The 26543-nt window shown below is 43.6% G+C and overlaps 1 protein-coding gene across 1 annotated transcript in view; it reads right to left on the bottom strand.

Annotated features, from left to right (window-relative positions):
- Positions 1-749: 749 nt before the first annotated feature.
- The window catches only part of BCL2L12 (BCL2 like 12), a 68365-nt gene continuing 42571 nt past the window's right edge, over positions 750-26543 (bottom strand). The window contains exons 6-7 of the mRNA XM_073602189.1: positions 6589-6858; positions 750-1232 (exon numbers count right to left, since the gene is read on the bottom strand). Of these exons, the coding sequence (XP_073458290.1) occupies positions 1185-1232; positions 6589-6858 (318 nt within the window). The 3' untranslated portion in view covers positions 750-1184. The remainder of the gene's footprint in view (positions 1233-6588; positions 6859-26543) is intronic.

Genomic DNA, 26543 nt, shown 5'->3' with positions numbered 1-26543 from the left:
TGTCATAATACAGCCAGACAGGGCTGTACACGTGTCGCAGCCATGCTGGTTTGCTTCGCCGCCATGGCATTTTTAACTCTGCGTACACAGTTTCACAAGAAGCATCACTTTAATGTGGAAAAGACGCTGCTTTCCCAACCAGCGCATGTGAGCTGGAGAGAAGGAACAGCCTCAACCTACGCTTCTCCCTACACCACTGATGCGTTAGATAGAGGTCACACGCGTTTGTTAGGAGAGCAGTGTTTTTTCCTCTTTAATGTATGTTACGTTTTGGATGAAGACAGTAAGTCGCTGGCACACACCTCCTAGGATCAAAGTGAAGAATCTCCTCAGCTTAGAGTGGCGCACCAAGCTTTACAGTTAAGCGGCTCTGCTTGTCATACTTTCCTGTTGAGTTTAATGGGGCCATATTGCAACCACGTGCAATGCATGCGATTGCGGTGCAGTAGTGTGCCATTACAGGGTTAAATCGGGTGGTGATGACACGCTTCAAATGGCTTCTGAAAAGCTATCTCAGCATGGATCGCTCTTCAGAGGGCACCACACTCCACCGCGAGCGTGAAAAAGCCTTAAAATGAATAAAAACCTCCAACTGGAAGAGTAAAAACTACTTAAAGTGGATAGAGCCAGGAAATCTGGAGCAGACACCTCACCACTAATGTCCCCTCCAGATAGAAGAAAGTTGTAGGTGACTGAACTCACCAGCTCAGGCAGAACCCAAAAAACATCAGTGTTGGATAACCCAAACCTTTAAAGAGGTATAAATGTACAATTTTAATACCCACCAAACCAAGTCAACAGCGGTATAAAAAAATAAACATTCCGCCCGCCTCACTTGGAGGATATGGATTACTGTTAAAAAATAAGAAATGGCATATGCCAGCAGATGCCAACATTTAATAAAAGTCTTTGTTATCAAATCTTTAAAAGTTTCATAGTTTGGCAGATTTGTTTCCTGAGATTTCAGATAGAGGTCTCATTCATAGGACATAAAATGCTTAACAGAATCCATTCCCTTAAACCACCTTAAAGGAATTGCTTGTATCGTCAGCAGCTTGCCAAATGTAGAAAAAAAAAAACAGTGCAAGTCTTTTCTTCGGTACAGTCCAAAGAAGTCTAAACAAGATGCATGGGATTTCTTTCATTTCCCATTAGAAAGGGTCTCCAACTGAGGTAGATATTCACTAATCAATCTGCAAGTCAGCAATATCTCCATTAGAAACGATATTTTCCTGGAAAAGGAGAAGAAAGCAAGCATTTAATATTTAGTTGGGTCAACCACAGACACAAAATTAATGACATGCTTATAGGGTTTGTGCAAACAAAGACTCACAGGGAAGCTGTGCAGAGAAAATGGATCAACTTAAAGAGGTTATTTACCACTTGAGCTCCGGAAGGTTTAACTCCCTTCGAGACCAGGCCATTTTTTGCTATTCAGATGCGCGCTATATATATATGCGCGGCCGTGCGACGCTGTACCCAAACAAAATCGACGTCTTTTTTTCCCACAAATAGAACTTTCTTTTGGTGGTATTTGATCACCTCTGCGGTTTTTATTTTTTGCGCTACAAAAAAAGAGTGACAACTTTGAAAAAAAAAGTTATATTTTTTACTTTTTGCTATAATAAATATCCCCAAAAAATATCTAAAAGAAACAAATTTCTTTCTCAGTTTAGGCCGATATGTATTCTTCTACATATTTTTTGTAAAAAAAACAAACAAAAAAAAAAAAAAAAACACGCAATAAGCGTATATTGACTGGTTTGCGCAAAAGTTATAGCATCTACAAAATAGGTGATAGATTTATGGCATTTTTTTTATTAATTTTTTTTTTTCTTTTTAGTAATTGCGGTGATCTGCGATTTTTATCGTGACTGCGTCATTATGGCGGACACTTTTGACACTATTTTGGGACCACTGTCATTTATACATCGATATACACTGATTACTGTGTAAATGACACTAGCAGCGTTAAACACTAGGGGGCGATCAAGGGGTTAAGTGTGTCCTAGGGAGTGGTTCTAACTGTGGGGGGGGGGGGTGTGAACTCACTACAACATGACAGAGATCACTGCTCCTGATGACAGGGAGCAGTAGATCTCTGTCATGTTGCTAGTCAGAACAGGGAAATGACTTGTTTACATAGGCATCTCCCCGTTCTGCCGCTCCGTGACATGATCGCGGTGCCCCCGACGGACATAGAGTCCGCAGGACCCGCGGGCACGGAGTAAGTGGTGTGCGCGCGCCGACAACTATGCGATTTAAAGGGGACATACCTGTACGTCCATTTGCCTAGCCATGCCATTGTGCTGACGTACATCATCATGAGCTGGTCGGCATATGGTTAACTTGTAAGCAACAAGTGTCAGAAAAAGGTTTAGTCTTGAAGTGGTTAAACTTCCCTCATTTTATACCTTTGATCTAAAAGAACCAAATGTTACAATGTTTCTCTTCATCTCTGCTCTAAGCATGTTGTGATAAACTTGTCAGGATGCCCGTTTGTGTTGTTTTTTTGACAGCTGTCAGCTGTGAGCAAAGAACGGCTCTGCACTGAATCGAGGAAATGATGTCTTAAGATCGTGAGGGGGGGTTGAATCATGATTTCGATTCTTTAACGATTAATCGTGCAGCTTTAGTAATTATATTACCTTTTAAGCCCCACCACAGCTCTTTTTCTTTCTTCTTTTGCAGCAGTTAAGGATAGGGTGGGACTCTTACTAAATAAAGCAAGCCTTGCAAAGGGTGTAAGGTCTGCCTTAACCACTTGGCGTCCGCGCTATAGCCGAATGCCGGCCACATCGCGGACCTGAATTTCCGGGAGGCCGTCATATGACGGCCTCCCCTTTGCACGCTCCCTGCACGCGCTGTGATCACCAAGTCGCTTAGACTCGGGTGATCACAGATCCGTGTAAGGGGCCGATCCCGGTCCATAGCAAGCTGCTTGCTGTGGGGGCACTCGACAGGAGGGAGGGGCTAGCAGCAGCGAAGAGGGACCCGAGAAGAGGAAGATCCTGGCTGCTCTATGCAATCCAACTTAAATAACCAACATTTTTTTTTTTTTTTTTAAATAACAAACAAGCACGAGACTTTACAATCACTTTATCTTACCAGTCACTAATTCATGCTACAGCATTTTAACCGATTGCTGACCGGCTCACGCCGATATACATCGGCAGAAGGGCACGTAAAGGCATATTAACGTACCTGTACATTGCCCTTTAAGAAGCTGCTTGCGCGCGCCGCGAGCTCTGTGAGTGTGATCGCGGGTCCCGCGGACTCTATGTCCGCGGGGATACCCACGATCATCTCACGGAAAGGAAGAATGGGGAAATGCTGATGTAAACAAGCATTTCCCTGTTCAGCCTAATGACAGGACACTGATCACAGCTCCCTGTAATCTGGAGCGGTGATCAGTGTCGTGTCACACATAGCCCAGCCCCCCCCCCAGTTAGAATCACTCCCTAGGACACACTTAAGCCCTACAGCGCCACCTAGTGGTTAACCCCTTCACTGCCAGTCACATTTACACAGTAATCAATGCATTTTTTAATGGCACTGATCGCTGTATAAATGTGAATGGTCCCAAAATAGCGCCAAAAGTGTCCGCTTTGTCCGCCATAATGTCGCAGTCACGATAAAAATCGCTGATTACCGCCATTACTAAAAAAATTATTAATAAAAATGCCATAAAACTATCCCCTATTTTGTAGAAGCTAAAACTTTTGCGCAAACCAATCAGTAAACGCTTATTGCAATTTTTTTACCAAAAATATGTAGAAGAAGACGTATTGGCCTAAACTGAGGGAAAAAAAAAATTTTTATATATTTTTTGGGGATATTTATTACAGCAAAAAGTAAAAAATAATGCGTTTTTCCAAAATTGCCACTATTTTTTTGTTTATAGCGCAAAAAATAAAAATCACAGAGGTGATCAAATACCACCAAAAGAAAGCTCTATCTGTGGGGAAAAAAGGACGTCCATTTTGTTTGGGAGCCACTGCACAATTGTCAGTTAAAGCAACGCAGTGCCGAATCGCAAGAAGTGCTCTGGTCTTTTGCCAGCCAAATGGTTTGGGGCTGAAGTGGTTAATCTAAGCATACCTAAAGAAAATTTATTTATGCTCAGAAAAAATTGATAAAGAATTCTAACCAATCACTGTACTAATAGGATTTTCATAATGATTTTATATTTCAAATCTGTTTGTTAGATTTTCCAAAATCACAGAGAAAAGAAACAATAATGTACGGTCTACAAGGGGCTCATAAGAAGTACTTATTTTTTTATAATATATTCCGTATATTATGTACTTTAGCATCAATTCGTCTACCTATTATGCAAAGCCAGATCAAATCAAGTGCTGTGATGTTCTAAAAGCACTCTTAGTAATCATGTCAATTGGATAAAAACAACAATCATGTCAGTAAACTTACAATCATTATGGGTCTATTTTTTTCCACAAAATCTTTTTTTCACATAAGGGCTCGTGGAGCAGCAGGAAGGTAAGCGGGGTCCGGACTGGAGCAACTAACAGACGGCAAACGTGGTGTGCAACATGGTAACACTATAGTAGAAGGTGAGCAGGGACCAGAGAGAGAGGAGTGAGGGTCAGAGGATCAGCAGAACTGAGGAACTGGAGCAGGAGAAACTAGCAGATGTCACAAATGGTTCACAGCATTAAAGTAATATAGCGAGAGGTGAGCAGGACCAGAAAGTGAGGAGGATCAGCAAACCAAAGGATCAGCAGAGCTAGGGGGTTACTAATGAGCATTGGATCAGCAGAGCTGGGGGTTATTACTGAGCAGGGGATCTGCTGAACGAGGGTACTAATAAGCTGGGATTCTGCTGAACGAGGGTACTAATAATCTGGGATTCTGCTGAACGAGGGTACTAACAAGCTGGGATTCTGCTGAACGAAAGTACCAATGAGCTTGGGAACTGATGAACAAGAGTACCAATGAGCTTGGGAACTGATGAACAAGAGTACCAATGAGCTTGGGAACTGACGAACAAGAGTACCAATGAGCTTGGGTTCTACTGGGCCCCATTTAAAACAAATCAAAACTAAAAACACACACCATTTGCCAAGCTTCATTAAACCTTCAAAAAAGCGAGCAGTAGGCGCTTTAATATGCGTTCAAGTCGAAGTGTAAATGAGCCCTAACCGTATACAATATAAAATGTCAAATATCAGTGATTATTATAATGAATTGTTGTTATGCCATATGTTGTTTATATATTATTTATTAATGTATATATAAATTACAATGATTTTCTTTACTTCTTTTTTTTTTTTTTTTTATCAATTGGATATTACTTCTATTTTTTTTATCTTCTCCCTGGTGTTCTGTACACCTATTCTGATAAAATGGCCATCAAAGTGCCATAAAATGCATTGATGGTGTTGAAGAAATCACCTTTGCTGACCTATCTTCTAGTTTTCTTTTTGAAATAACCTTTTATTTTATTTAGTGTTGTGATCCAACAACCATCCAGTCCATGATCTGCTAAAATATCATTGCAAGCATTGAGTCTGATCACCCACCCTCTCTGCATGGGGACAGGTGTACTTAGGCAAGCTCAAAAAAAAAAGTCTGCTTGATCCATAGATGGGCTTTTGGCAACCTCACAGATGTGAGTATATGCAATAGAAATACACTAATTTTTTTCCAAATTCCATACCTTATAATACAAACTACTACACTTAAGCCAGCCATACATTGAAAATCAGCAGGTTCAGCAAGGATCGGACGAATTTCGATCTACGCATGAGCATGCTAATTGACATTTTGATTTTAATTGATAGTCAATTTATCAGAATAAAATAGCCCAGCAGGAGGGATTCCCCCATCCACCTCCAATGTGGGGATGGGGAAATCAAGTCATTTTCTTTCAGTTAACTTGCTGGTTGAAGGGGGAAAAAAAAAAAAAAAAAGACTTATGTATGGCGTTACATGCATTTCTTCCATGGTACTCCCCCTTTTCTTCTCTCCCAACCTTTTAGAGAAACTCTAACGCAAAGAAATGCTTACCTAGTACCCAAACAAAACTGTGGTTGTTTATATTGCACCGAACCCATAGACATTTAAAGTGTTTGTAAGGGTTCACATTTTTTTTTTTAAATAACAAACACATCATACTTACCTGCTCTGTGTAATGGTTTTGCAGAGAGCAGCTCCAATCCTCCTCTTCTTTAGTCCTCCACCCATGCTTTTGGCCCCATCTCCCCACCGCTGAGTGTCCCCAAAGCAAGCTGCTTGCTCTGGGGCACGCATGCATGCTCACTCCCCAAGCCGCCTCTGTGTGTTTGAGCCCCCCCCCCCCCCGCTCCCCCCTCACTGGCTGTGATTGACAGCAGTATGAACCATTGTTTCTAGCTGCTGTGTCTCAGCCAATGAAAAATGAGACCCGGGAGAGATTCTGCTTTCGTGCAGGTCGCTGGATCGGGATCTTGTGAGTATCGGGGGGGGGGGGGGGGGGGGGCAAAAACCTTCAGCCTTTAGAACCACTTTAAGCAAGAACATGAGTGATTTTACAAGCACAAAGCTGCATCCAATTCTCTACAGACAATGTAGTATAGAAATACCTACCCAGCCTCCTTGTTTCTGCAGCCATGGTACAAACATGTCCATGTACTGAAGGCTGTAGCCCATAAGTTGGTGAACGGTGTGACTGTTGATTCCTGCTACTTTCCTCGTCAGTTCCATCGTCAGGGCGATTTTAGTCAGTTCAGGGCTCACGCTCGCACCAACTTGACTGGTCTCAACCTCGGCCTGGCTTGTGAAAACCTCTGCAAGTTGAAAGAAGCTGCCATATGACATTCTAGCGAGTGTGTTCCTGAGAAAGGGATCTTTGTTGATCTAGACAAGAAAATACAAGAGAATAAATCTTATTACACATCATACCTTTTAAAAAATTGAAGAAAAGGTCAATAACTTCAAGAATAGAGAAGGGCATGCTGCCAAAACTGGAAAGCCTGCTCAACTTATCTCCCTCTGAGTTTTTTTTTTATAAAGACACACTACTAGACTTATGCAAGTCACGTGACACTGTCCTGTGCAACATCCCTCTCATGCTCTGGTGCAGTGGGTTCAGAATGAGGGCAACCATGGAACACACACTGAACTACTTTTTTCACAATATCAGATTTCTGACCATTGCTAAACAGAGATCAGGATTTACCTTGAGGTGCAGCAAAGATGAATAATTACGTGCCTTGCTACACCCTATAAAAAGTAATGGCCATCTACTTATGCAACACAATAATTCATCCTTACAGGATGGTGTAGGAGCCAACTCTGAGAATAAAAGATTGGAAGTTGGGAATTTGATCAAGCAATTGAAATGTGTAATGATCTCGGGATGTAGGAGTTTCACCCCTTTCTTTCAAGGAAATATTTATTGATAAAAAGACATTGAACAAGAAAATTTGATTAAGGAACGCTTGTTCCCCACATGATAAGCAGTCCCAGTAAGGTCTGTAGTCAATTCTGTACTCTAAAGCTGGCCATACACTGTAGAAATTGCATTACATTTTTTTTTTTCGACTTTTTTCAATTGTATGGATACGAAAATTTGAAAGTGTTGCAAACATTTTTTGTTATCTGAATGAATGAAATTCTGCTTATGCTGTCCTTAGTCATGAAAAAAATCTTTGCATCATATTTGTATGCTATTGTAAAGGAATGGAAACTGAATATTACAATTCTAAACATTGTTATTGTAATCAAATGAAAATTCTTTGAGTCAATAATGGGACCATTAAATGCTCTGCTGATTGATCTTTCACAAACAGTTGTTTGAAAATCTAATAATGTATGGCCAGCTTAAAGTGATACTAAACACACACTGTTTAATTTACATTGTCTTTTCTATTTCTGTATGTGGATGATGGCACTGTAATTAGGTATCAAAAGTACCTAATTGATGTACAGCGGTCACATGACCCAGCTTATTCCCAGCCTGTCTGCAGGGAGACATAAGCAGGAGGAGCTTCTAGACCTTTGCTGCTGGTCACATGTTCAAAAAAAAAAAAAAAAAAGCCTTTGCAATACAGAATGAAAATAAATATCAAATCAACCGTTTTAAATTGTCAAACATATATTTGAAATTAAATCTTTATTATTTTGTGGAAATAACATGGGTGTGGGCAGATTTCTGCCAGACGCAGGCGGTGTCACGCCACTCCAGCCTTTGTTTTAGAATAAAAGGGTGGTGAAGCCTCTATCAAACTATATGTAATATCTCGCCCCATTGTGTTTAGCTAGTTAGTGGGTATGGAGGTGGAAGGGAGTGGGCTGTCATTTACCACTGTGTATACATCCACATGTGTGAATCTATAGTCACATGGGCTGCTCAGATGTGATAGGGAGGAAATGCTCAGCATAGAAACTCACTGAAAACTGAGCATGTGCAGAGTTGCCACCACAGCTACAAAATCCCTAGCTGAATTGGGGACAGGGACAGGAGGTTAGAGAAAGAGAGCAGCAGGATCACCAAGGTTTTTTGCAGAATACAGAAAATGAATCTCATAGTGACTGTGAACAGCATGTAATAAAGCATTTATCAATAGTTTTTATGATATGGGTTTAGTAATACTTTAAGGTAGGCTGGATGCTACATGTGCATCCAAACACCATCTGATGTACATGGGAAACTTTATTCTTTAAAGGAGGACATTGAGTATTTTTAAATGCATTTTTTAATTAGTATGTGCTAAAAACCTTGTTTCTATGTATAGTTTTTAATTCTCACACAGAAGTAGCCTTTTGTCAACTCTTTGATGTAATGACTGGTAGCCAGTGGCCTTGTGAGTTAGGCCTCCTAGGTGGCAAGTAAAAAAATAATGCAAGGTGGTAACGCCTTAATGAATCTGCTAAAGTGTTAAATCTAATAACAATTACCGTATTTATCGGCATATAACACGCACAGGAGTATAACACGCACCTTCATTTTAGGAGGGAAGTTTCAGGAAAAATTTTTACATTTTAAATAAAGAACTTTGAAGCAAAATAAGGGTCAGTGCCCATCAATGCAGCCTCACCATTGCCCATCTACAGCCTGATTAATGCCATCTGCAGTCTCACAATTGCTCATCAATGCAGCTTGATCGATGCCCATCTGCAGCCTCACAATGGCCCATCAATGCCCATCTGCAGCCTCACAATTGCCCATCATTGCAGCTTGATCAATGCCCATATGCAGCGTCACCATTGCCATTAATGCAGCCTGATCAGTGCCCATCTGCAGCCTCACCTCAGATTACTGCTGCCTTGGAGGGGACAGGGAGGGGGGCAGGATGAGTGCCGTCAGATTACATACAGCGAGAATCTCCTGTTTACTCGGCGGCCTCTTTAATACAAAGTCCCGCCTCCTGGACCGGATTCTATGATAGAGAGAACACTGGTCCAAAGCCGGCCCAGGAGACGGGACTTCCTATTATAGAGGCCGCCGAGTAAACAGGAGATTCTCGCTGTATGTAATCTGACAGCGCTCGTCCTACCCCCTCCCCGTTCCCTCCTAGGCAGCCCAAATTGCAGTATCGGCGTATAACACGCACATACTATTTGCACCCCATTTTCAGGGTGAAAAAGTGTGTGTTATACGCCAATAAATATAGTATATTTTAAACAGTTGTAATGACTGCCACTCTATTTTTTTATCTTAAAAGAATGCTCAATAGCAAAACCACGCCCCATAAGATTTATATAACAATACAAATAACACTATCGAGTTAAAAGTCTAGAATTGTATTTAACGCCAATATGTCAGCCTCAAGTCCAAGCCCTGCAGGCAGTCAGAGGGCACAGTCCAACTGCTAGATCTCTAAACATAAAATAGTAATGCATTGTTTGTGTTCAGACTATGGAAAGGGGTAGAGGGCTGCAGACAACTTCAGCATGGGCCGATTGTGAAGAAAACAAGAACTAATAAGGATTTTCTATTGTGTTTGCTGGTCTGAACACTTCCTTTCTCTTGACAAAACGTGTTCAGTGGTGTCTGCTGGTACTCCAAAGACCTAAGATCATCCAAAAACAGGATTGATGGCTTTTAGAAGAAAGATTGCTTGCAGTCGGGGCATGAGTGGGTCGGAGAACATATATTGTTTTGTGGCAGAGATTCCCTTAGAACGAGGGATGTTATGCCGCGTACACGCAACCGGACTTTACAGCATACTTGGTTCGGCGGACCGGAGTTCGTCGGACAATTCGATCGAGTGTGGGCTCCAGCTGACTTTTTTTTCCCCAAAAGTTCGACGGACCTAGAAATGAAACATGTTTCAAATCTTTTCGACGGACTCGAGTCCGGTCGAAAAGTCCGCTCGTCTGTATGCTAGTCCGACGGACAAAAACCGACGCTAGGGCAGCTATTGGCTACGAACTTCCTTGTTTTAGTCCGGTCGTGCGTCATCATGTACTTTGGTTGATCGTGTGTAGGCAAGTCCGTTCATTTGGAAAGTCCGTCGAAAAGTCAGTTGAAAAGTCCGCAGGACAAAGTCTGCCATAAAGTCCGCTCGTGTGTACGCGGCATTAGAGGGAGGCCAAAAACAGGATTGGGAAGAGTGTAATCTCATATCTGTGGGCACCTTTAGAGAGTCTTGGCTAGTAATCAGATTCGAAACCCTGTCCAACTGCTCCTGTTTCTGAGCTGTAAGATTCTGTAAGATTATGTTTCAAAAACCGGCAAACTGAAGAGGTAAAAAAAAGTGGAAGGGAGGCAGCAGCCAGTGAATCTTGTATCTTGTACATACCTACTTTGAGAGGCTGAGCCAGCTTCTGGTCCAGGCATCTAGGTGTATCCTGATGTCAAAGTCAGGATCTCTCTAGAGTCTGAAGCGGTTGAATATGGGTCACAGGAGTGCAGAATGAAGCACACTCCTGTGATCCCCAGGACAAGTAGGGCCAAAAGAGCTTTAGCCCTACTTCTCCTTTAAAGAAGAAATCCAGCCAACTTTTTTTTTGTAGCTTCAGGGAGAGGGGAAAAATGGTGGAACTTGAAGATTTTATTTTGGCAAGTATAACCAAAATGGGAGGTATGTGTTCCTTTCCTACATTTGTGACAGTTGATCGCTATAACAGGAAATTAGGAGAAATCTCAACGGGACACAGGCGGGATAATCAGAGATAGGCCTTCTCCACTCAATTCTAAAAAAAAATAAATAAAAATTACACTCTATAATGTCTTCTCCTTTCTAGAAAAAAAAACAAACAAAAACCACTTTATAAGGGCTTCTCCATTCTATTAAAAAATCCACTCTATAAAAGGTCTTCTCCTTTCTATTAAAAGCAAAATCCACTCTAGAAGGTCTTCTCTATTCTATTAAAAAAAAAATCCACTCTATAAGGTCTTCTCCGTTCTATTCTAAAAAAAGTCACTCTATACAGTTTCCCTGGAGTCCCACTTTGATGTTTGGCAAGCTTGTAGTTTTTTGTTTGCATAACACCACACTTGTATAATCAATTTCCCGTAGATCGCAATTCGTCTTGCACCCCTTGCTGAGCCACACTTATGGATATGCTGCCTCTCTGCATAACTTTTTTTTCTGCTTTCATCAAAAAGCCAATCCTCTGTCCCCCCAGATAAGGTAATTATATGACTCATAATGGCAGGAATTTGCATTTTTTTTAGATGTAAATGATGCTCATCCTTCCACCCTGGTGACAATCAGAATGCAGCTGCAGCCCCTGGGCCCCGCATCTCTATAAAAAGAATAGGCCAAGTCATTACAATGGGGAAGAGTACCTGAACAATGCCATCAGGGCTGAGGAGTCAGCTGCTAAACAGAAGAAGCACGAGCTTGAAACATTACTGATGCATCAATCGTGTCAGATGGTCAATGACATTTTTTGGCCCGATTTAGAAACATGGCAGCTGGGAGAAGACTGGTTGCTTCTGGCAACACCTATACTTGTTTTGTGCAATTGTTTTGTTTTTGTTCCTTATTTTTAATTAACAGTGCCTCGTCTATCAAGGCCTGAACACTAATAACTGGCAATTTTGCTACATAGACCTCATTCCAAACTGCTTTGGAAAAAAGCAACTGAAGTTTTTGATGGAAAAGCATCTGGGGGTGCTTGTAGCTCACAGACTTAGCAGTAGCATGCAATGCCAAATCACAGCTAACAAAGCTATCACAGTTCTTTAATGCATTAAAAAAGGACCTATAATTCAAGAGATAAATCAACAATTCTACCCCTAGACAAACACTGGTTCAGCCTTATCTTGATTATGCAGTTTAGTTTTGGTCACCAATCCACAGGGAGGATGTCCTTGCACTGGAAAAAGTGCAGCAAAGGGCAACATAATGAATAAGGGGGGTGGAGGACCTCAGCTATGAGGACTGATTACATAGATTACAACAATTTACTCTGGAGAAGCAGTGCTTAAGATGGGATAAAATCACGTATAATCATAACAATCTCGCAAATCATGAAGAATGGTGGGAGAGGGACAACAAATCCCACTCCTGTATTTATGGTTGGATCTACTGGTACCAGATTGTTTACATATGCCTAAAAAAAGAGAGCATTCCCTAAGACACAAAGCTAAATAGGACTTTAAATGTACCACACCAAGAAAAAAATCTCCAAGTAAAAACAAATTTTATTGCATGTGTTCAGTAAAAAAATCCATGTATAAGGGACTAAGGCAGGCCATACACAGTGCAAATTTCTTTCCTGCAAGAAATTTGAACGATTGTCCCATCAACACAGACAATGCTGACAGGGGAATCCTTTCTGCCGAGCAATTGTCTGCTCCTGGTGGATGCCCCCGCTGGGAAAATACTGTGATTATCGCTAGCAGCTATAGCTAGTAGCGTGTTTAACTTCCCTTATACAGGGCTTATTTACTAAACATATGCAATAAAAGTTGTTTGCTTTTTCTTGAAGATTTTTTTCTTGGTGTGGTAAAGTAAAAGTCCTATTTAGCTTTATATCTTAGGGAATGCTCTCTTTATGCATATATAAACTGATATCAAAATGTGACCACAGTAACTGTAATAAACGGTTTATAGTAAGGTCCCCGAAGAAGATCCCAAAGGGCCACAACTTGAGATTGAATAAGGGGTTCTTTACTGTTATAGCAGTAAAAATGTACCAGGCAACGGTAACAGCTGAGAGTGTAGATAAAAACAAAAATCTTTTAGATGTATTCCTGTGAGCATAATATCCAGGGCATGGCAGCTCTTAGGGGTTGATTCACTAAAGGCAAATAGACTGTACACTTTGCAAGGGCATTTGCTCCAGAGCTTAGTAAATGAGGCAAAGCTTCATCACCCAAATATACCGGCACTCATTGTCGGTGATTTTAATAATTACCTTGATGCGGAACTTGACAAATACTCTAAAGGAGCTCAAACACACACTCCGGGAAGGAGCCAGACTCCCTTTGATCGGCTTCTTTTGGAGCTGGGCTTGCGGAATGTTGAGGCTTAGACACCCACAGGTTAAGTGCTATTCGTGTCTGGCAGGGAAAGTACAGGTCATATGTTGGCTATCATAAGATCTCAAAAGGGATCCTCATATATAGAGGCTATTACTAGTCCATTAGGTCACTTGGTCTCCTCTCATGCAGACGTCCTGTCCTTGTTTCGAGATTTCTATGTTATTGTGTACTCCTCTAAAGTCTCACCAACCCTGGATGAAATAAGGTCGTTTCTTGACAAGAGCCATGTCCTACAAGTCTCGGTGTCGGATGCGGAGCAATTGAATGCTCCTCTAACGATTGATGAGATGCTTGAGGCACTCTCCTGGCAAGTCTCTAGGAGTGGAGGGCTTGCTGGCAGAGGTATACAAACGATATTCTGAGACGTTGATGCCCCAATTGAGAGAGGTATTCTTAGCTGCTTTAGAAAAATAGGATTTTTTTTACAGCTTACCTGTAAAATCCTTTTCTTGGAGTACATCATGGGATACATTCAGGTGTTGACACTGGTTATACCCAAGGAAGTTCACTCCCTATATAACCCCTCCTCCTTCCAGGAACACATCAGTTTTTATAGTAAAGCAATATACTTAATCCCAAAAGAGGGACGGGACCTCTGTGTCCCATGATGTCCTCCAAGAAAAGGATTTTACAGGTAAGCTGTAATAAAAATCCTATTTTCTTTATCATACATCATGGGACACAGAACCTTAAGTAATTACTTAATGGGACGTCCCATAGCAATGCTACTTAAGGGGAGGGAGAGACAACGCAGGGTAACCACAGACTTGAGGACTTATACTGCTGCCTGCAGCACACTGTGCCCCAAGGTGATATCCTCATACCTCCTTACATCCACCTGATAAAATTTTGTGAATGTATGCACTGAAGACCAAGTTGCGGCCTTCTGAGCCATGGAGGACTGATGACTCACTGCCCAAGAAGCACTAAACGCCCTGATAGAGTGCGCCTTAACTTGAAAAGGGGGAATCTTACCCCTCAAATCATAAGTTTGAATTATCACTTGCCGAATCCACTTAGCGACAATGGATTTCGACGCTGCCTGTCCTTTCTTAGGACCCTCTGGCAGAATAAATAAAACATCAGTCTTACGAATCTGAGCAGTTGCCTTTAAATAGATTTTCACTGCTATCACCATATCAAGACAATGTAGTGACTTTTCGATGGCAGGACAATATCTTGGTTCAAGTGGAAACCTGAGACCACTTTTGGCAAAAAGACTGGACGTGGGCGTAACACCACTCTGTCCTCATGAATAATCAAATGTGGCTCTTTACAAAAAAGAGCAGCCAAATCTGAAACCCTCCTTGCTGAGGATATAGCAACCAAAAATACCAACTTCCTTGTCAGAAGGACTAGGGGAATATGTTGTATTGGTTCAAATGGCTGTTTTTGTAACAGACAAAACTAAGTTCAAGTCCCAAGGGTTCAAGGGAGGTTTGACGGGCGGATTAAGCCACGTTACCCCTTGTAAAAAATCCCCGACTAAAGAGTGAGCAGCAAGTGGTCTTTGAAATAAGACCGATAAAGCTGAGACTTGGCCTTTAATAGTACTCAAGGCCAACTTAATTTCTACCCCTTATTTTGTAGAAAGACAAGAATTCTGCCTATGATATATCTCCAAGGGTGCCAACCCTTAGATTCACACCAGGAAACATAAGACCTCCAGATTCTATAGTTCTGGAAGCTGGCTTCCTTGCACTAATCAGGGTAAAGATAACTGACCCAGAAAGCCCACGTTTTTCAGAATGTGGGTTTCAATAGCCAGGCCATTAAATTTAGAGACCGTAAGGAAAGATGAAATATCGGTCCCTGTCAGAGCAGATCTGCCCATAGTGGGAGGGACCATGGGCCCTCCACTGCCATCTTTACGATTTCTGCATACCATGACCTTCTGGGCCATGCTGGTGCTACCAGAATTACCGGATTTCTTTCCAGCTTGATCCTGCAAAAAAGTCGTGGCAGTAACTGAATAGGGGAGAACGCATAGATCGGTGAGAACTGATCCCATGGGGTCACCAGCGCATCCGTTCCGCATGCGAATGGATCCCTTGTTCTGGCCACAAAGTTGAGTAACTTCATGTTGAACCTGGATGCTAGAAGACCTATGTCCAGAGTCCCCCATCTTTGGCAAACAGCCCGAAATATGTCTGGGTGAAGAGACCATTCCGCTGGGAATAACTGCTGGCGACTCAAGTAGTCCGCCTGCCAATCCTCTACCCCCGGAATGAAGACTGCCGATAGGCATGGAACATTCCTTTCTGCCCAAGTTAAAATATGGTTCACCTCTCTCCCCCCCGCTGAGAGACTTTCGGTGCCCCCTTGGTGATTGATATAAGCATTGTCAGATTGTCCTGTCAGGATTCAATCCAGTAACCTGAAAGTCCAGGCCTTAAGAGCCAGACGTACTGCCCGAATCTCTAGGATATTGATGGGCAAGGTTCTTTACCACTGTCCCTGGACAGTTGTCTTTTCTAGTACTGCTCCCCAGCCTGAAAGGCTAGCATCCGTCGTTACCATTTTCCAGATGACTGGTCTGAAGGATTCTCCTTTCAGCAGATTCTGGGTTAGTAACCACCAAGAGAGGTTTTGGGACACTCTTGGGGACAGACCAATTCAAGCTTTAGACTTGCCAATGCTTTTGTTCCAAGCAGACAGGATACTATTTTGCAACAGTCTTGAAAGAAACTGGGCACAGGGAACTGCTTCGAATGAAGCCACCATGGATTCTAGCAACCTCATGCAAAGGCGAATGGAAGGATCACCATTTGACCTGACCATCCGCACCAGCTTATGGAGTTGATCTTTGCCTGAGGCAAGAACACCCTTTCCTGGGCTGTGTCTATGATCAGACCAAAGTACTCCAGCCTCTTTAGCGGTATTAAGGAAGATTTCTCTAAGTTGAGAATCCAACCCAAACTTTTCAGATAATTGGTTGTAGTGTGTACGCTTTTCTCCAAACGAGCCACCGACTGATCTATTAGCAATAGATCATCTAGGTAGGCTACGACTGTTATGCCCTGTGCCCTTAACCTGGCTAGAGGTGGGGCCAGCACTTTAGTGAACACCTGGGATGCTGTGGCTAGCCCGAAGGGAAGGGCTACAAACTGGAAATGCTGCTGTTCTAACTCGAACCGCAGAAACTTTTGATGAGCGGGAAATATAGGGACATGCAGATATGCATCCCTGATGTCAATTGATACCAGAAGTTTTCCTCCTAGAAGGATAGAAACTACTGACCTGATCGTCTCCATGCAAAAGGATCAGATCTTCAGGAACTGATTTAGATTTCTTAAATCTAGAATGGGTCTGATGTCTCCATTTGGTTTTGGCACCATGAAAAGATTTGAATAAAACCCCAGACCTTGCTCTTTTGTGGGGATCTGTATGATCACCCCTTGAGATATTAATCGGTCTAGTGCCTGAAACAGAGATGGTCTTTTCTCTGGATCTCTGAGAACGCTTCACCTCAGGAAGCGAGACGTGGAAAGTCCCGAAATTCCAGCTTGTACCCCAGCGTTACCGTGGAGATGACCGATCTGTCCTGAATTTCCTCTTTCCAGACTTCTGAAAACTGCACAAGTCTCCCCCCCACCTTTGTGAGGGGGGTTGCCTCTTCATGAGGCTTTAGGATTCTGCTTTGCAGGTTTCCGACCCCAGGACTTCTTTTGAGCCTGGGTTTGACCCTGAGGTTCTCCTCTAGAGTCTGACGGCGGAGGCCATCGCCACTGCCTAGAGGCGGAAGCCCCTGGCGCAAGGGAAAGAGCCCGTTTAAATGAAAGGCATTTATACTTTCTTTTGACTGGCAAGAGAGTACTTTTTTCCCACTAGAAATTGTTTGGATATATTTGTCCAAGTCTTCTCCAAATAGCCGCTCCCCATGAAAAAGGAACCCAGTTAGGAGGTTTTTACATGGTGCTTCAGCTGACCAATTTTTTAGCCACAGGATTCTATGCATATGCACAAGCATAAGCGTAAGGCGGGACGCCTGGTGAATAGAATCTTTCATGGCATCTATGGCAAACAAAGCATAATGCTTTTGGTAGTTCAGCCAAAACCCAGAGCTTGTTGTGCAGGAAGCTCTCTAAGGGCCTGTTTAAATTGGTCCATTAGAGATTGACAGACGCCTAATGCAGCGACTGCAGACTGAGTAACGGCACCTGCCATGGAAAAAGTAGGTTTTAACAGGGATTCCAACTCTTTATCTGTTGGATACATAAGCATCTGTGCATTGTCTACTGGACAAGTTAGGCCTGGGATTTTCAATCTTTTTGGATAATTTCTCCTCCAGGGTATAGAGAATTGCAAACCTCTTAGGAGGGAAAAAATGCTTATCCGGGTGATCCCATTCAGCAAAAATAAGCTGTTCTAGTAACGCATGTGCAGGAAACACATGCAAAGGTTGAGAGGGTTTTTAAGGAACCCAAGGAAGAACCGAACTTTCAGGAGACTCCGTTAGGGGTAGCATGAAAGTAGAACGAACCATCTCCGTAAGAGATTGTATCAGCAATTTCTCAGATTGAGAGGCTGAAAAAGGCTCATCTACTGTTGTTTCCTCCGCAGAGGAATCATCATTGGTTTGTTTTTTCCTCCTGATAGACTGAGCGCAACACCTCATCCTGTGCCCACTGTTCCCCTTGGAAAGGTTCTGAAATGGGGGAGGGGGGTCTAGCATGCTTCCTATCCATTTGAATGGAGGATGTGATTAAAGCCACTAATCTTCCTTCCAGACCCTGCAAGAAGGAGGAAAGGACATCTTCAGTCACGTATACAAGAGCTGAGATGTGAGAAGCAGCTGCACCATCAATTTGTTCCAATGGCTCACCCTGGTTTGCCATAACTGGTAATTCAGGCGAGGATGACAGCGTGGAAATGTGACGGGATCCTAGCGCCTGGGGGTGAAACCTTTACTTTTTTGTGGTGTCTTTTTTGGTAGGCATAGTAATAAGTGCAAAAACAGAGGCACTATACAAATTGCACTTAATCGCTGAAAGTAGTCATGACATTTAAAGCCGCTATAAAATTCAGCCTAGTGCTGGAAAAAAGGTGTCGTTCCTTTATCAGGAATGCCAGTTTGCAACCCTCACATATCCCACAGCTCGTGTCCTTGTGTTGCAGGCTGATTGTTTTCTCCTCGTCAGCCGAGGAGAGACTGTCACAGCTGTGTGTTATTTGTTTTTAGCTTGCCGTGTGTCCTCGTGGACATTCACGGCATCGCGCTTAGGCCCCGACCCCTCCGAGAAAAAATTCTGCCCCTTTTTACATTTATTATGTCCCCACGATTGTGCGTGGCTTTTTCTGGTCCACCGACCCAACACGAGGGGGGGGGGGGGGGGGAGCAGGAACCCATCCAGCAGCAGGCACAAACAACAGTGAAATCAGCCACAGTAAATTAGTGGTACTAGCGGGACCTCCACACACCCCCCCCCCCCGCCCCCCCGTGGTGGTGGTGGTGGTGGGGTGTGTGCAATGTAAGAGGGGTACAGAGCTGCTGTCCCCCTAACCCTCTGGTCCCATCGGGGGGGGGGGCGGGGGGGAATACTTGTGCAGATTTCTTTTACCTTGAAAAAATCCGTCCACACGCTGCTGCAACCAGACACAGACTGAGCTTAACAGTGAAGACAACAGAGTAAGGTATGTGCATAGACTTCCTCTAGTGGAGATTTAAGGCATGACAACATTTTTTCTGAATTAATTTCTGATTTGCTGAACAGACAATCCAGCCTTCACCCATCACGGCGCGCTGCGTTTAGCAAACCTTCAGGGACCGGGTCCCTAATATCGGGGTTCCAACTCCCTTGGACCTGTAAAAGCACCCCACCAGGAAGCTAGGTAATGTAGCAAGACCAAAGCCCTGGGTTCCTGGGGTCCAGCCCTCCAAAGAGAGGCGTTACAGGCAAAACCTCGTGCTTCGGATACAAGGCCCCAGGTACCATCCTTTAAGCCCTTAGTGGCACTTAGGATGGATCTGGTCTTTATGGAGGCTATTTAAATCCAGCATGGATCCCTCCAGTGGAGCTCCTCAGAGCACATCTTCACTTGTGACCAACACCTTAGACACTGGCGAAAAAACTGATGTGCTCCTGGAAGGAGGAGGGGTTATATAGGGAGTGAACTTCCTTGATTGGGTATAACCAATGTCAACACCTGAAGGTGGCCTATAACCCATTAATTACTTACTTAAGCTCGGTGTCTCATGATGTACGATAAAGAAAAGGACGCTTACCCCAATCTATGAATGAAGCAATGATTATACTACTGCTCAAACCTGGTAAGGAGGCCCAATCCCTAGATTCCTATAGGCCCATTTTGTTACTAACAACAGATGTGAAATTGCTAGCCAGGGTGCTAGCTACTAGACTGGCCAAAGTTATCCACAAAATTGTTCATAAAGATCAATCAGGGTTTATTCCACTAGGTCCACAGCTCTTAACATTAGAAGATTGTTTCTCAACCTCCAGTTACCTGTCGTTAATCCAGGCCAGAGAGTAATTCTATCATTAGATGCAGCTAAGGCCTTCGACAGTGTCGGGTGGCCTCACCTGTGGGAAGTGCTGAAACGCTTTGGACTGGGGGATACATTTATTGCCTGGGTGAGGCTGTTATACGCAGCTCCTACGGCCAGGATACACGTAAATGGAGATCTCTCGGACCCTTTTCCCCTCTTTAGGGGTATGAGACAGAGGGTGCCCATTGTCACCCCTGTTATTTGCGTTGGCCCTGGAGCTGCTGGCGGCTACCATGCGGTTGTCCTCGACTATTGCAGGATTAATATTCGGGTGTCGAAAAGATCTCCCTTTACGCGGATGGCACTCTTCTTTATTTGGGGGATGCGGACACGTCCCTCACCAATGCAATGCCAGTGATTCAACACTTCAGCTCTTTGTCGGGATTATCCATCAATTGGAGCTAATTGGTTTTTCTGCCTTTAGATGATCCACTGGTTACCTTGTTGAATGGTGCAGAGTTCCTCAAAGTTGTCTCTTCTTTTAAATACTTAGGAGTGCAGGTCTCTGCGAAACCGCTGACCCTATTTAGAAGAAAACCTACTACCCCTATTCAAAAGATTCCAAATGACCTGTAACACCTTGTGTAAATTACCACTGACGGTAATAGGAAGGATAAATTTAATCAAAATGGTCTCCGGCCCTGTTATACATTATGCACAATTCCCCTCAGTGAATACCTCTTAGATGGTTCATGAGTATAGACACCCTGTTTAGATCTCTGATATGGAAAAAGCAGGTAGCTAGGATCAGCCTTTCCACACTGCAGTATGGCAAAGATCAGGGAGGAGCAGCAGTACCTAATCCTAGGCTTTATTTATATGCCTCTCAACTACAACATCTGGGCGGTCTTGGTTCACCGGGTGAATCCAACCCGACTGATGGCCTACTGCGGACTGGAACGTGCATCACCTCCGTTTTGGCCGGTTTGGAGGCGGTACTATCTCATTTGCCACAAATGGCGCCTACTGATATTCTCCTAAAAAAGCTCTGGACTACTGTTAAACATAGCTTGGGTGTGACAGGATTTCTTGTAGAAACCCCGCTGTGGTGCAACCCTAATTTTGCGGAGATATGCATACTAGAAAGTATCCAAATATGGAGATTGGCTGGTATTTGTAATATCTCCCAACTATATAACCAAAATGTGTTGAAATCCTTCATGGACCTCCAAACAGAATTTAATCTACCCAGACATCAATTCTATAAATACCTCCAATTAAGACATGCTCTCCAAGCCCAGGGCCGTGTATCTATACAAAAACTATCTGGTCACTCTCTGATGAGGGACATTTTCTATGGACAAGAGAAAAAGGTCCTCATATCTCACATCTATTCAAGCTTATTGGCGTTCATACAGCACCCTGCAGCCCTATCATGCAGAAGGGGCTGGACAGAGGACCCGGGGGAGATAAGTGACGAAACATGGGAATTATGATTGCAATCCATGCCAATCACATCAGTCCCACAATCGCATAGGCTATCTCAGTTATTCTTGTTACATAGGTCCTACCCACCGTACGTCCATTCAATTGCATCGATGGGGAAGGAGGGATTCTCCTCTGTGCCCCAAATGCAATAGAGAGGAGGGATCTCTAATCCATTTAATCTGGCGCTGCCCCAAACTACACTGCTACTGGACTGAAATAACCGATGCTATCTCTACAGTCTACCAGGTTATGATCCCTTTGGACTCCATGGTCTGTGTATTAGGAGCTATTGATGAAGAAATATATCCCTCACCATCCAATGTAGCAGTGATCAGATTATTATATCTTGCTAGAAAGCTAGTGGCCAGATTCTGGCTCTCCCCACACGCTCCCACAAAAAACAAACAATGGGTAGAACAGGTCAATTACAACCTCGTCAGGGAGCACCTAACATATCAGCATAGGAATGCGACTCAAAAATTTCACGCCATTTGGCAAGCCTGGTTGGAAACTCCAGAGCTAGCACCTCCGTAACTGGTTTTGCATTAGCTGCTACAGGTGTGAAAAATAATGGTCAGGCGTACAGCTGATTCAAACCCTTGGAAGAGCATATGCATGGAGTCTGCTGCTGTTGCAGGGAGATTATGAGCGCTCATGTTTTTGGTTGGCCCGTTGGCCCTAAGTTTTGCTGTGTTGAAGGGGGGGTAACCTTACCCATTTGGCATAGAGTCAGTTTCCTTTCTCTAAAAGATATGTGATTGTACATTACGTTATGTCATGGTTTCACTTTATTGATTTACATTTTGCATAAGCGTTGGATATGTGAATTGCTTATTGTTTCTTATTTATTTTTTGCCTTTTTTATGCAACATGTAATTTACCATAAATGACACAAACTTTTTTCTGATTCAAAAATGAGGCAAAGCTTCACTTTGTAAAGAATATCCAATCACAGGCAAGGAAAATTTTTTAAAAGCAGCATTTTTGCTTGCACAATTGGATGACGGAAGTCAGAGATTTCCTGCACTTACTAAGCTTTGGAACAATGGGATTTTTGACTTACCGTAAAAACCATTTCTCTGAGTTCACTGACAGACAGAGAGCTCTATTATTCAGAACCATAGGGTTATACCGCCCCCTACAGGAGTAGGACACTAGGCAGAAGAAAGTGTTGGCTATGCCTATGGGTGATCCTAGGTGGTATACACCCCCCTCTCTGCTATAGGCCTTGAGTTTAGTAACAAGCAGTGTCAGAAGTATTGAAAATCCTTAGAGGGGTGGGTGCTGTGTCTGTCAATGAACTCAGAGAAATGGATTTTACGGTAAGTCAAAAATCCCATTTTGTCTTTCGTTCATTGGCAGACACAGTGCTCCATTATTCAGCATCATAGGGACGTCCCAAAGCAGTGCCAAACCTGAGGGGTCTGACAACGAAAAATCCCAAGGCTAACACAAGAGCCAACCAGGTAACAGGAGCTCAACACAGAACAAACTGGAGCCCAACCTGAACAATACCCCTTAAAGAGGGAATAGACCTACTAAACAGCAGCCTGAAAAACCATGCCGCCAAAAGAGGTAACTGCAGAAGCCAACACATCCACTTCGTAGAACGTTGTGAAAGTGTACACCGACAACCAAGTGGCCGCCTTGCAAACTTGCACAACAGACGCCTGATGACAGAAGGCCCAAGAAGCACTAAGCGCCCAAGAAGAATGTGCTGTAACAGGTAAAGGAGGAACCCGATCCCTGACAGAATAGGCCAGAGTCATCATCTGTCTGATCCATCCAGAAATGGTTGCAGAAGAAGCAGACAGCCCCTTTCTTGGACCATCCGTGATCACAGTGAGTCTAACCTCCAAAAAGGACTCAGTGGCTGCCAAATACACCCAAATCCCCCAAACCACATCCAGGGCAGATAAGGCAAATTCCTTAGGATGCGTTGACCAGGGACACAAGGAAAGCAACACAATGTCCTTATTTAAATGGAAATTCGAGGAAGGAATGATGAAGGAGGGTGAAGAACCACCTTAACCTTCTGTAACACTGGGTAAGGTGTATCGACAAGATAACACCACCATTTCCGACACCCTGCGAGCAGAGGTGATAGCCACCAAGAGGCCACCTTCCGAGATAGAGTAAGCAGTGGAATCTCCCGAATATATTGAAAGAGAGGCTTCTGTATAACCAAAATCAACATGTTCAGATCCCATGGCTGTAGAAGAGACCGCACCGGTGGAACCAGACGGCGGATCCCTTGAATAAGGAGGTACGCACCAGAGAGTGCGAGACCAGGGGACGCTGAAAAGACCACCCAGGCTGACACCTGGCCCTTGATGGTACTTGAAGCCCATTACTGCTCAACCCCCGGTGAAGCAAGGTTGGAATCGGAGCCACCGAGAAACGAGGATGAATGCCAGGTGACTAACACCAAGATATATGCTCTTTCCACATCTGAAGTTAGAACCTCCTAGAGGTAGACTCCCTAACCATCAGCAGCGTCGGAACTGCAGCACCTGGCTCATAACAGCCTGTTAAAACCAGCGACTCTAAAGCAGGATGGAAGAACGGCCCTTGGGACAGTAGATCCTCCCTGAGAGGCAGTCGCCAAGTATTGTCGGCGACCAGGCAAACCTGGTCGGCGTACCCAGACCGATGGGACCCAATCGGAGCCACTAGAATTCCCGCGGCTGTGATCCTGCGCAAAAGCCACAGCAGAAGCTGGAGAGGAGGAAAGGCGTAGAGCAAACGTTACCGGCCCCATGGGCCACCAGAGCGATTGAGGTGCCCACCAGAGGATCCCGTGACATGAACAGATCTACCTCAGGAGTGCCCCATCAGAGACATATCCGATGAAACACGGCCCATCCCATGGTCAAACCCTAGCCGACTGAGGCATCCGCCTGTCAGTATTCCACTCCTGGAATGCGTACGTTGGAGAGGGCCGAAACGAAACATTCTGCCCACCGGAGGATACTGGCAACTGCCAGGGCTGCCAACACCCTATTTGGCAGGCCTTGGTGATTGACATGAGCCACCGCCATTGCAATGTCCGACTGGATCTGTACCAGGATCCTCTGAAGTCGATCCGTCCATGATCCAGACATGGAATTGGACGTACAATGCCCTCCATCTTTTGGACTGTTAACAGGTTTGAATAAAACCCCTGAAACTGTTCCGGACATAGGAACCGGGACAATCACACTCTGAAGCAACAGGGCTTTCACAGCCCCACGAGGAGAACAGCAAACAGTTCGGTGTCAGACGCACATTGGAAGCCAAAAAAACTATTTTTGGGGAACAAGGCCGGAAAGCTATCTTTTTTTTTTTCAAATTTGTTGCTTTTTTTTGTTTATAGCTAAAAAAAAAATAAAAAAAATGCAGAGGTGATCAAATACCACCAAAAGAAAGCTCTATTTGTGGGAAAAATAAGGACATGCATTTTATTTGGGTACATTGTCGCACAACCACGCAATTGTCAGTTAAAGCAACGCAGTGCAATATGGCAAAAAACGGCCTGGTCATTAAAGAGGGTAAACCTTCCGGAGGGTAAGTGTTTAATGTGGAAGATAACCATAAATATTTCTATTCTTAAATCGTTCCTTCCACCATCCTCCTACCTATCCTGCATAACCTGTATTAAAAAAAAAAAAAAAGAAGATCTATATACTTACCTATTTTGAATTCACTCCAGTCATGTGATCCTGCAGCTCTGTTTAAGGTAGCACTCAACGGCCATGAATTCCTAGAGCCCTGATGTCACCTGTAGGCTTCCACTACACAGGGGAGCCGAAGCTGCGGAATCATGTGACTGGACCGGATTAGAAATAGGCAAGTACAGATATTTTTTTATGGGCTAGGCAGAATAGGTAATCGGAGAGAACATTTTTACCATACTTGCAGGTAAGGCTTTTCTTCCACTTTAACTACATATAATCGTCTGAACAAAATATTTTTGCAATAGACACTCCTGTAGCCTCCCCGACGGTATTCCCGAGTGTGGCTCGGGGTTAAATTTCAGCACCATTATCGGTAACCCCGAGCCACACTCAGGATTACATTGCAGGATCCTGGTGCGGCTTTACTTACCTTGTCCCCAGGATCCTGCGATGTCCCCCGCTGTGTCTGCGGGCTCTGTCTCCTCCGAAGCCTCTCCGTGCCAGGCTCCGTTCCCTGCGAGCGTCGCGACGCACGGGGGGCGGAGCCTGGCGGCAAATTAAAAAAAATGTACAAACCATAACACATACCGTACTGTAATCTTACAGATTACAGTACTGTATGAAATTATTTCACATCCCTTTTGTCCCCAGTGCTTTGGCCCATGCCCTGCATGCAGTTTTATGTTATATATACTGTTCTTTCTGCCTGGAAACTTGAGATTGTCCATAGCAACCAAAAAGTGTCCCTTTACATCAAAAGTGGCTTTAGACCAGCTAGAAAACAGCGATAGTAAATTAGAACATTTGCAGAATTGAGCGATGGTGAATAGTGGGGAAATGTATTTTATTATTATTATATTATTTTTTTTTGTAATTATTTATATTTATTATATTATAATTTATGTTTTTGTGTTTCAAACTTCATCATACCCGGGATATCTACTAGACTCTTGTTTGGACAGATTTAAGTGTGTTATTGTTAAGGATTACAGACCTACAATATAAAACGCCAAATTTCCATGCAAAATAATTGTACCGCTTTCAGCACCTAAAATCCGAAATAATCATACCGCCAGGGAGGTTAAGTGAAATGGGAAGACATTTAGTAGCAGCCTCCCTACAATCAACCAACTGTTGGTATGAAAAAAAAAAAAAAAAAAAAAAAAACACTATTCAAAACGCCCACTTTACATACCTGAACTCAAGGTCACATGACAATCCTCCCTTCTGTTTACTTCCTGGGGTCCTTCTTCAGGTTTCACATCACTGTCTGCATGATGTGGACACCTATTGCTGGGTCCTCTCTCATGGGCTCCAGAGGCAGGAGAACTCACAGGGTCAGTGAGGAGACCAGTGCCCAAGAAGATAAGCGGGAAAAATTTCTGGCCCCCAGGCCAAGAAGTTAGCTTAGCTCATAGATGAAACGGAGTTTGATCCATTACACTGCAGGGTGGCTTAGGAAGAGGTGTTTGCAATCAAGACTAAGATGGTAGCTCATGCCCAATGC

The sequence above is a fragment of the Aquarana catesbeiana genome, linkage group LG10 (genome assembly GCF_042186555.1).
Source record: "Aquarana catesbeiana isolate 2022-GZ linkage group LG10, ASM4218655v1, whole genome shotgun sequence".
In the NCBI taxonomy this organism is placed as follows: Eukaryota; Metazoa; Chordata; class Amphibia; order Anura; family Ranidae; genus Aquarana; species Aquarana catesbeiana.
The sequence above is the reverse complement of the archived record's forward strand: the minus strand, read 5'-3'. Positions and strand labels throughout refer to the sequence as shown.